The sequence below is a fragment of the Electrophorus electricus genome, chromosome 6, assembly GCF_013358815.1.
Source record: "Electrophorus electricus isolate fEleEle1 chromosome 6, fEleEle1.pri, whole genome shotgun sequence".
NCBI classification, from domain to species: domain Eukaryota; kingdom Metazoa; phylum Chordata; class Actinopteri; order Gymnotiformes; family Gymnotidae; genus Electrophorus; species Electrophorus electricus.
The window spans coordinates 12,012,545-12,023,298 of record NC_049540.1 but is presented as its reverse complement, the minus strand read 5'-3'; the positions used below and the strand labels follow the sequence as shown (position 1 = coordinate 12,023,298).

Sequence of the window (10,754 nt, the reverse complement as noted above, 5' to 3'; positions counted from 1 at the left end):
GTAGATTATTTGCGATATATTAGTTCTGAGGTCATTACACTGCCACTGAATGCTGAAAGCTATGTTGCTTTAGCAGTTATTACAAATGAGCTTATACGGATGTTTTTCACCACTTAGAACTGAAATAAGGCATTTTCTGGTAATGTTTTTTAATTAATTATTCAACCCCCCCCCCAGTTTATGTGCTCTATATAAAGTCTATTTGTCCATTTTCATAGCACAGATGCTCTAAGGCTGATCAGCCAACTGCACTTCTCGAACAGAACCGAGGAATACCAGCAAAGAATCCTCAGACTTAGCACCGGGGTCTTTGGCTAACACTGCAGAAAAGGCTTTTTTGCTGGTCCATCTTACAGTGTTACAACACTGTTGTCGGGAGCTGAGCATACTAACGCGGGCTCTGTCAGGAGATGTACAGTCCAGGCCCGTTTTCCTCGGTTTGGCTCGTTCTTTCTCACTTTCTTTCTTTTCGCTCCGTTCCAGAGCTTGAGGGCAGCTTGTGTGCTCCGTGTGCCACCGCCCCCCACCATCCGCACATCATCCCAGCTGGCGTGTGGGGTGAATCGGTCCAGGCCCGGCTGACGCGCGGTGCCCAGTGGGCCCAATACGTGTGAGGCTTTCCTGCACTTAGCCGGCATTGGCCGGGGGCCGCTCATCTGAAGGGAAAGGAGAGCATTTTCCGGAAGCATCCGGGACTAGCACGTGCCGGCTCACCTGCCGAGCGACAACGGAAAGCGGCCTTGGCTCAGTCTTTGCTCCGACGCGGGACACATTGCTCAGTATTCGGAAGAGCGTAAGTCTCCGGAGCAGTGAGATTCGGCAGATGGCGTAAGCCACTGGTGCGTGCTCAGTATGCTCCTAACACTTGGGTAAATTTGTCATGATTAGCGTATCGTATTACATAATTGAGTGCTCAGTGTTATAAGCCCAGTCTCTGGGGAGCTAAAGGGGCATAGACAACATGTGTCTTTGTTGTGGCCTTATCTAGCCGCTGTCTTCTCGAGTGGCCTGTGGCCTGCTATGGTTGTCCTGTTGTGTCACCACCAGGAAATGGGAGTGCGCACCGGGCCTCTGTCTTCGTTAGCTAATCCCTCAAGCGAGCTGACTCCATTAGCAGGTGGGCGCCCTTTCTAAATCTCTTTCGGCACGTTTTCGAAGCCGTTCTTGTAGTGCGAGAAGACAAATGAAACTGCTCTGCGTGTTATCGGTTAATACAGCCCTGCAGAGCATATTGCAAAAGTGCAGTAGTACATAACCCAGGACCCGGTTAATCATAAACACTGCAGTTCATCTGTGGTTCACACGTTTGAGTAATTCTGAGAGACTGTTCCATGTACCCATCTTATTATGCTCAAGTCAGACTCCCTATTTTCATTTGTGTGTGTGTGTGTGTGTGTGTGTGCGTGCGCGCACGCGTGCGAGCTGTATACATATTTGTGTGCGCTCCAGGGGTCAAGATCCTGTATGCGGCGTCGTTATCGCGCGGAAGGGGTTTCGACAGAGCAAGGAGTGAGTGAAACAATGGAGTCAGGGCCACAGTCGGCTAGCAGGCATGCTATGTGCACGGCAGGGGTCATGACCCTGTACAGAGCATGTCCAGGAGTTTCTGTTTAACTTGGAGTGGCTTTCAACATTCCAGCTCAGAATGTCAGGAACAGCGAACGGGAGTCGGCAGGGGGCGGTGTGTGGGGGGCGGTACAGGGGTGCAGGGAGCTTTTTTCGTGTACGGCAGGAAGTGGCAGTTTACCACATCTACTGTTTCTAATATAATAAGGATAAGATTTGTTTATCTGGCCCGTTATAGGTGACAATGTTGGGCCTGAAGCGTCTTTTTCCTCCCGATAGCCGAGGAAAAGTACAAGAACATTGGGCGTGGGGAGCCTGGAATGATGACCCATTGTCTGATACGTGGTCAAAAGCAGGAAATTGTCATCTTTTGGGGGGTGAGGTGGGGAGGTCTGGACTCCTACTGAGATGCAGCTTGGCCAAGGGTGATGTTGTGAGGCACAGACTGGACTGACCAGAGGAAATGAACACATGGACAGGAAACTTTCCCTTCTCATCCTTATTATCCCCCAACCTGTCTGCAGCCTTTGCGTGTGAATAATGGACTTTGTGTACTGTTCTAAATAATCATTCACTGATCATCTGTGGTCATACAGAGCTAGCAGTGGACGTCTACGACGTTAGCATGGTGTCTGCTATCAAAAGCGCCACTAAACATCACTCATCTGCTCTTGTGGAATGCCACAGTGCAGCGAGAGCCCAGTGAGTCACACTATATCATGGAACAGACAAAGCCTGCATCTCCAACGGCATTCTGGTTCTGAAGGTCACGGGTCTGTTCACCTGGAGAATGCGGCCGTTAACTGAAGCTGCTACAGCCCTCGACTCACCAGTCTGTGGCCCGCTGTGGCCCTGTGACCCAAGGGCTGCTGGCTACCACTTTGTTTCACTGAATTGAATCGTTTACATCAGATCCATCACTCTCATATGCTTGTCTTTCATGTTACTGTGGGGAAGGGGTTGTGTGTGAGAGAGAGGGAGGGATTCTTACCAGGTGGTGTGTAAATGGGCGTGTCTGTGTGTGTGTGTGTGTGTGAAAGAGAGACAAAGAGTCTTACCAGGCCTATTAGGTACGGACTCCCAGCATCTCCTAGTAAATGGGAAGTAAAGCTCTGAAAGGCAACTGCAGTGGCTCTTCTTGTTGGTATGACAACGTACTGTAGTGTGTGTGTGAGAGAGAGAGAGAGAGAGAGAGAGGTTTAAAGACCAGGGTGAAGGAGGTTACGATTTATGGTCATGAACCAAATAAATCCAACATACACTGTCACTCTGAGCTGAACAGGCTGGCAGTATGGAGCCCACGGAAAACTGTGCTCTGGCTAGGGGCCCTCTAAAACAGTCCCCTCTATACCTTCCTCCCACACACACACACACACACACACACACACACTCAACTGTGCCTTTCTGTTGGGCAGGACGAGAGGTCGGCTGGCCCTGGTGTTTTGCAGGAAGTTCTACTTCTTTAAGGTCAGTCAACTTCACCCTCTCTCTCTATCCCTCCCTCCCTTACTCACACACCTCCATCAATCTCCTCTCATCACCCAGACACAAAAACATGGTCTCTCCTTTTTTTTCGCAAGTGGTGTTCTCATTAGGCTCCATCAGGGGGCCGTGGTTTCACCACAGGCCCCACCTGTCCTGGTCAGCTGGGCCCCCTGCTCCTAAAAGAAGACCACCGGCCACCTTTCAGCCCCTCACAGTCTCCCCGTTGGAAGCTTTGTCGCACAAGCTTCCGGAACGTACCATTAAAATGTCCGCCGTTATGGCCCAGTTCAAGAAGAGCAGCGTCTCTCCTATGAAGATACAGATCTAAGGGAGGAGGAGGGAGATTATATGTAAGGTTAATGAGCCTTCACTTCCAGTCACACCGTTGATTCCTTCAGCGGAGAATATTCTGATATTGTAGGTTAGTGACAGAATTAGCTTCTCCCCATCCACCAAACCATAAAAAAAAAACCCCACAAAACTGTTTTGGAACATGAAAACATGCTATTACACTGAGGCTGCATTCACTTGGAATGTAATACTCCTTTTCTTTTACTGTCCACACTGTCAAACTGAGGCAGGCAGTCAGCAAGCTCGATGGAGGAACCCCTGAGCTTAACATGAGCTCAGACATTTCGACAGACTCTCCTTCAGCCTCAGAAGGAAGGGGTGCGGTGTCTCCCCAGCGTCTCGTCAACGTCTCATCAGCGTTCAGCCCGGGCTGCCTCCTGGGGCCTTTAAGCTGCTTTAACGAAGAATTAAAGCGCGACTATACAGGAACGGCGCGGCGTGGCAGCGTCTGTGTGTGTGTGTGTGTGTGTGTGTGTGTGTGTCTCTGAGGAGCAGACACGGCTGGCGGCAGAGACGGGACTGGAAGAGAGGGTGGATGAGGTGCTGGGAGGGAGCAGAACATTCCAGAATGGGACCACGGCGCGACGCTTCTGTCTCCTACAGATTTGTGCCTGTACGGAGTCTGTTTTAGGGAAATGCTGAGTTGGAATGAACAGACTGAGAAGGGGAAGGGTATATTTGTGTGTGTGTGTGTGTGTGTGTGTGTGTGTGTGTGTGTGTGTGTGTGTGTGTGTGTGTGTGTGTGTGTGTGCGCGTGTGTGCGCGTGTGTGCGTGTGTGTGTTTGCATACGTGTGTCTGTGTTAGGAGAAGTTTAGACACCATGACTGACAGACAGACTGGGACTATAATCCCTGCTGGACTGCAGTGAAGGGATGAAGTCTGATCAGACAGTCTGACAGTCTGCATGCAAGATGGCATCTGTTTCTGCTGGACCTCTCTCTCTCTGTCTGTCTGTCTCTCTCGCTCTCTGTCTGTCTCGTGCTTACCCTATATGCTATGATAGGCGTATCTGTCTCTGTCACATTCCTACACTCAACATCTGTCACCATCACATTTCTTCCACTCAAAGGTTTGGATTCCTTGTTTAATGTTACTCCTCCACAGTAGGGGCACAATTACAGCCAAATCCTCAGATGGAACATTCTAGAACCTGCAACCAGCATCTTAAATGAAGACGTAGCTAGAGCCTCATGGCTACCGTGCCTTGCTACGTTACACACTTTACATTGTTACGTTATGGTTTCAGATGTGCAGAGACTCACGTTTCACGGAGGAAAATGGAACCACAGTGTTATCCGAGTCAGGCATTTTGTAGCAGCTGACAAGTCCAACAGCAATCTGACCCCCTGCTCTCACAGGAGACGCAAGTAACCTTAGCACCTCATCGCCTCAGGTACCACGTGCTCTCTCTGTTGCCGTGCATTTTAGAAGTCACATGATCTCTCTCTATGAACGTGATGGACAGCATGGCTGCATCAATATTAAAAAATGTCCCATTTTCAAGGCGCAGTATGCGTTTAAAGTCTTTTGCGGGGAAGACTGTCTGATCCAGACGTCTGGCGGACGTATACTACGGGGCACTTTAAAGCGAGCAGGTTCACTCAGGCCTGAGCAGCAAGAGCCACTAAAAGCATTTTTAATATCCAGCCTTTTAATCACACTTTTTTCTCGCATGGGAACGCCAGGCTCTCTCTCCACCGGAGTTTTGCATTTCTCTGAGTGTCGACAGTCCCGTTCCGACGGCATTGTCTCGCTCGGCCGGCGCGGGAGAGGCCGTGTGGCAGAATGTTTCCTCCTTTGTCGGAGGTCAGAGGTGTCAAGAAAGAAAGACAGACAGAAACACAAAGTCCGTTGTTCTTCCGGGCGGCCTTAGAACTGCAGCCGTTTCCTGGCTTCGCGCCGTGCGTTAGTTGAGTGAGGAGACTCATGTCTGAATTCCACGGGGTCTAGCTGCACTGTGCCTCGCCGCGCTGTGCCTCGACTTTCCCAACCCAGCAGCCCTCAGTGACCCTCAGCACATTTTACACACAAAGTTCAACTTTTTTAGAAATATATGGAATTATACGATTCTATGATTATAGAGTTATACTCTTCCCGTAGCAGGCTTATCGCACGGAGTCCCAGTCAGACGACTGGGTTTCAACATCACTGCGTCAATGCATCTGACGTTTAGACTGACTGTGGTCCTGGTGCCCAGTGAGTCCACTGAGGTAGATGCCCCAGTTTCAGTTATGCCCAGCCCCCTTCTGTACGGCACTCACATATGCCCCGACGATGCTCATCTTGGCCACAACGAAGATGAGGCAGACGAAGATGGCCGAGCCCAACATGCTGACTGCGCACACCAGCGGGTCGGCCCGCTCCGTCTTCTGGCGGCAGAAGCGTGTGGTCGCCGCGCCGATCACCACGCCCAGCAAGCCCGTCACGCACGTGATGGCGCCGAAGATCAGGCTGAGTGGGGGAAGAAAATAAGGCAGCATGAGGGTGGCTCTGATCCGTGCTTTCGCTGTGGCATCCACGACAGAAGGCAAATGAATGACAATGCAGCAATAAGAGAGGACACTTTGCTCGCTCTCTTTCTCTGTGTGTGTGTGCGTGTGTGCGTGTGAGTGTGTGCGTGTGTGTGTGTGTGTGTGTGTGTGTATGTGTGTGTGTGTGTGTGTGTGTGTGTGTGTGTGTGTGTATGTGTGTGTGTATGTGTGTGTGTATGTGTGTGTGTGTATGTGTGTGTGTGTATGTGTGTGTGTGTGTGTGTGTGTGTGTGTGTGTATGTGCCGTTACCTGTCCTTGCTGCTACAGGGTTGCTCGGTGCAGCTATGCGCAGTCTTCTGGACCACCTGAGCTCTGAACAGGTACTGGGGGATCCAGATGCCGAAGGCACCCGTGGCGAAGGAGACGGCGGACGATGCCAGCGACGAGAACACGTAGCTGCGGCTGATGCGCGCGACAAACAGAAGGAGCACAAAATGAGCACAGAACAAGCCATTTGTTTCTCTTTCTCTCCCTCTCTCTGTCCCCTTTCTCATATTTCAGAACTTTTTAGTCAGTCTTTGGGGCCCGGCAGACGGTCCACGTTATCTCTCTAAGCCAACACCCAGCACACCTTTCCAAGGAATTCAGTTCGTAATTGCTTGGTTGTGTCATCTGTGCGGGTTGCTGGGCTGCAGCTAAACTGTGGACCGTCTCGTGGGCACTGGATCGGGAAACTCCGCTCTAACTACTCTCTTGAGGCCTCTCTTCCCCTCGTGTATTATTTTAATCCTCAGTCTCGCTGCCCCTAACGTACCCCTTCCTCACCCACCCAGCCCCACCCCCCGCCCACCCCCCATTCCCCTGCTCTCACGCCCGCTCCGTGTCTTACTTCTTGCCGAGGGCCTTCATGTCACACACCCAGGAGGTGCGGGTCCTGAGGCGGCCGCCGGGCTGGTCAGCGCTGCCTCGCTTCGGCTCAGGCACGAACAAGAAGATGAGCGCGCCCGCCGTCATGCCCAGAACAGGCGACACCTACAGGGCGGAGACATGGGTCAAGGGCATTACTAGCTGACGGGACCCCTCACCGAGGTCTGAGCCGGCTGTGTGTGGCGTCTGGTGTCAGGGCTGAGTGGACTTGGGTGTGTTTTAACTGGGCTGTGTAGATGGGTTTTGATTGTGAGTTGGTAACTGTAGGTGCTGCTCACTTATGTGAAGGAGTCGGTCAGGTTGAGGAGACTCTGTAATTCCATCTCTCTCTCTCTGTCTGTGTGTGCGTGTGTCTAAAAGCAGCTGCAGTCCACCACACCATTATCTCCTTTATCATCTTTTACAATGATTGCAGCAGTGTGTATGTGTGAGTGCGTGCACGTGTGTGTCTGTGTGTGCATGCGCGTGTGTGCGTGTCAGTACTTTTTTCAAGGTCCATCTCGTGAAAGCAAAACCAATTTCTTCTGTCAAATGGAATCCTCCTGCAGATCTTTCATGCCACTGTAATACTCTGCTCCCATGCACGTGTGTGTGTGTGTGTGTGCGTGTGTGCGTGTGCGGGCACATGTACATGGTTACTCTCCCTCCTAGTTTGCTGCTTTATAAACTGGCGGAGGGCCTCATCTGCACTCTGCACCAGTTGCCTACACACACCAGCACGACAAGGCTTTGCGTGAGCGCTCTCTTGTCTCATTCTTGTCTCACTAGTGTCTCTCTCTCATCTCCCTCTGCCCTTAACTCATCGCCTAGGAGGCCCCGCCAACAGTGTCTCACCCTTCACCACCGTTTGCCAACCTGCAGGTCAGCGCAAGGTGCTGGCTACACCAGGGTCAGGGCTTCATTTCCCCAGGGATCACACCTGCTGTCACACTGATCCATGGGTAAGTGGCTCCGGATAAGAGTGACAGCTCTCGCTAGGGGAGGAAGGCCGGAGAGCGTCTGCGAGAGGAGCTCAACAAGCGGAAAGCCTGGCCGAGTATTTTCCCCCGCGAGGAAGGATATGGCTGGTACAAGCCCCTCCTCCTCTGATTGTTTGGAACGCTGTCGAGGATTAACAATGCTGGCACACTTCACCAAAAATGGGGCGGCCTTGGAACGCCGCCACGGAGGTGCCGCGGTACGCTGGCTTCAGCCCAACCCTCGCCGAGACGCGCGCCACACTGCCACTGTGGCCTGCGAGAGCTCCCGTCCAGTTACAGTCGCCATGCCCCCGCCTGGTGCTCACCTTTAGCGCTCGCCTGTTCGGGTTAAAGGAGGGGGCGGGGCTAACAAGGTGGGGAAGAATCTTTAGCGCTTCCGTGCAAGGCCTCCCATCTTCAGGAGTGTCTCTAACGCCAGCTGTTAGTGTTACGCAGGGGGTATTCAGCGCATGGGTTTCGGTAAGGTGGCCGTGATGTACCGAGACAGTCGAGGTTTTTGTGCGTGTGTCCTGCACAGTCACCCCTTGCTCCATCAAACGGGGTGGTCTACCATTGGGTGGGCGGACGCGGTGGGTCCCTAGCAGAGTGTCAGGAGTGGAGATCGGACATGTCCATCACGGTGGCGACGGTTCACCTGGCTGTTGGCGTGGTTTGTAGAAGCTACAAAGAGTGTGAGTGTGCTGGGTTTTTGGGTGTTTTTTACCCAGCACGAAGGTATTTGGGATTCACCTGTGTGCTCTGGGTTTGACGGGTGTCTTGGGATCGGATGTGGAGAGGAGAATTTTGTGTGTGTGTGTGTGTGTGTGTGTGTGTGTGTGTGTGTGTGTGTGTGTGTGTGTGTGTGTGTGTGTGTGTGCGTGTGTGTGTGTCTTGAGTGTGCATTCCTTTTCCAGTACTCTGGTATATTGAAATCACTCACACACACACACACACACACACACAGACACACACACACACAGGGTTGGACCTTACCCTCAGGGCCCAGTGCCAGTCTCCTGCTGCATCCTTAGCACTGGATCCCAGGATATAGCCGAGGCCGCTACAGCAGGGAGAGGAACACACACTTATGTAAACACAACACAAAACACAAACATCACCTTTCAAATACTAAACATCTTACACTATCTGTCTCTTTCTCTCTCTGTTATTCCCTTTTCTGCTTTCCATTCCTTTGGAGTCCTCGCTGGCATCTGCCTCTCCCCACTCCTCCCTCCTTTGTCCTCGGAAGATCAGTTATGTCAGGTGAAACGTTCATGCTCTGAGAGGACAGGCTGTTCTCAGATCAGATGCTAGGCATACTAATGCCACCAGTGGCAGCCCCGGTGGCTGTCACTTCAGGGCTCGTTTGAAAGGCAGGGGGAGAGACAGAGGAAGAGAAAGAGAGAAATCTCTCTTCAGTGGCTTCCTCCTTCTGTCATGCTCGGCCATGAAAATGATGAATACCAATTGGGTGAACTCCCATTATCTGGCAGAACAGCATTCAGTACATTCCTGAAGGAAGCATCCACCCTAACCCTTGTACATTTCCCCAGATTTCCTATCGTAATATACAGTGAATAGCCTACATTTCTGCAAGACCAGAGCCCCCCCCCCCCCCCCCCCCAAAGCCTTGACATTTTTGTTGGTTTTATTGAATCCAATATCTCCATTTGTAGAGTTCTGGCCTACAAATTCTCCTGGCAGAGTTTTTTTTTTTCCCTTCTTCTGAGTGTGAGACGCTCAAGGTGGAACCTTGAGCTTCAGTATCTAAGGAATCTATGAATCACAACTATTATGGTCCAAACCCGCTCCACTTAGTGTCCTGTTTACATTGCGATAATGTTCAAAATTACTCTGTTATGACCCAGCCACTGAGGAAATGTGCACACACACCCAGCGATTATGGTGACTCCTCTTCATTTGCAAGCCAGCCTGAGTGATTATTTGGTATCACTGAATCCTTTTAGGAGTGAATTTCCTTTGCCAAGAATGTCTGTTGTTCAGCCACGGTGAGCATTTGTCCGTCGGCCCCTGTGTGCCCGGCTGCTGCGTGGATATATGGCATTTGTGTGGCATTTGTGTTTCACGTTTCACTTCCTAGCTCTATTCCGATCCGCCCCTAGCTGCTCAGTCTCCATGTCACTGTAAGGACAGCTTCCATTCTCACTTCCTGACTCTGAACTATCCTCTGATGCCCATAATCCTCAGCGTTGGACGCACCTTACCGCGTGAAAAGACCCTCATGAACTGAAAGCAAATGCTGAAGGACATGTGAGCACATTATTTTACACCTCAACCAAGCGCACTGCTTACTGAAAGAGCCATTTTGGGTCATTTTTGCTACTGTTCAAATATGTGTTGCAGTAAATGCTTCTGTGTGCATGGAAGATAATGAATAAAGTGACGCAGCTTTAATAACAAAGCAGTGCGGTATTAGTGGGGAAGGACGACTCGGCTCCGCCCACCGCATTCATCTTCCATCGGGAAAGGCTTGGAGCGCAGTGGGCGAGATTATCCGACTGCCGTTCTCCAACTTTCCCCGCGTCGCGGAATCCCTACGGACATCAGCTAGCGTTGTCGCGCTCCAAGGACAAAACGGATAGATAGGGGACCGCGCGCACGAGAGAGGAGGCGGCACACGTGAAGGGCCGCGTGCAGTAGGCCTACTGAGGCGATCAACCCAAGGTTACTCGCGCATTAATAAATAAATAAATTAATTAATTAATTGCCGTCTAAAACAAAGCCGTACAAAATTACAATCTGCAAGCAAGCAGATCTTTTGCACAACATGTCCCTTTGGTGTGACCTCTCACTGAAGGAGACTAAACTCAAACATGATAAGACACTGGCCTGCGTAGGTTAGGCGAGGATTACAGAGAGATCGCAACCGTATTGTTTTGCTCAGTCGGTGCGGTCTGAAAGGTTTCCATCTCTCACACACTTCCTGTGTTCTCAGGCACAGACCAACATCTGAGCTCCACGCAGGTAATATT

General features: G+C 51.3%; 1 protein-coding gene across 1 annotated transcript in view; it reads right to left on the bottom strand.

The window, feature by feature from the left end:
* Nucleotides 1–10,754, bottom strand: part of spns2 (spinster homolog 2 (Drosophila)) — a 65,436-nt gene that overhangs the window by 11,799 nt on the left and 42,883 nt on the right. Inside the window, exons 5-10 of the mRNA XM_026998551.2 lie at nucleotides 8,755–8,821; nucleotides 6,765–6,907; nucleotides 6,185–6,337; nucleotides 5,665–5,854; nucleotides 3,310–3,375; nucleotides 2,625–2,723 (exon numbers count right to left, since the gene is read on the bottom strand). Of these exons, the coding sequence (XP_026854352.2) occupies nucleotides 2,625–2,723; nucleotides 3,310–3,375; nucleotides 5,665–5,854; nucleotides 6,185–6,337; nucleotides 6,765–6,907; nucleotides 8,755–8,821 (718 nt within the window). The remainder of the gene's footprint in view (nucleotides 1–2,624; nucleotides 2,724–3,309; nucleotides 3,376–5,664; nucleotides 5,855–6,184; nucleotides 6,338–6,764; nucleotides 6,908–8,754; nucleotides 8,822–10,754) is intronic.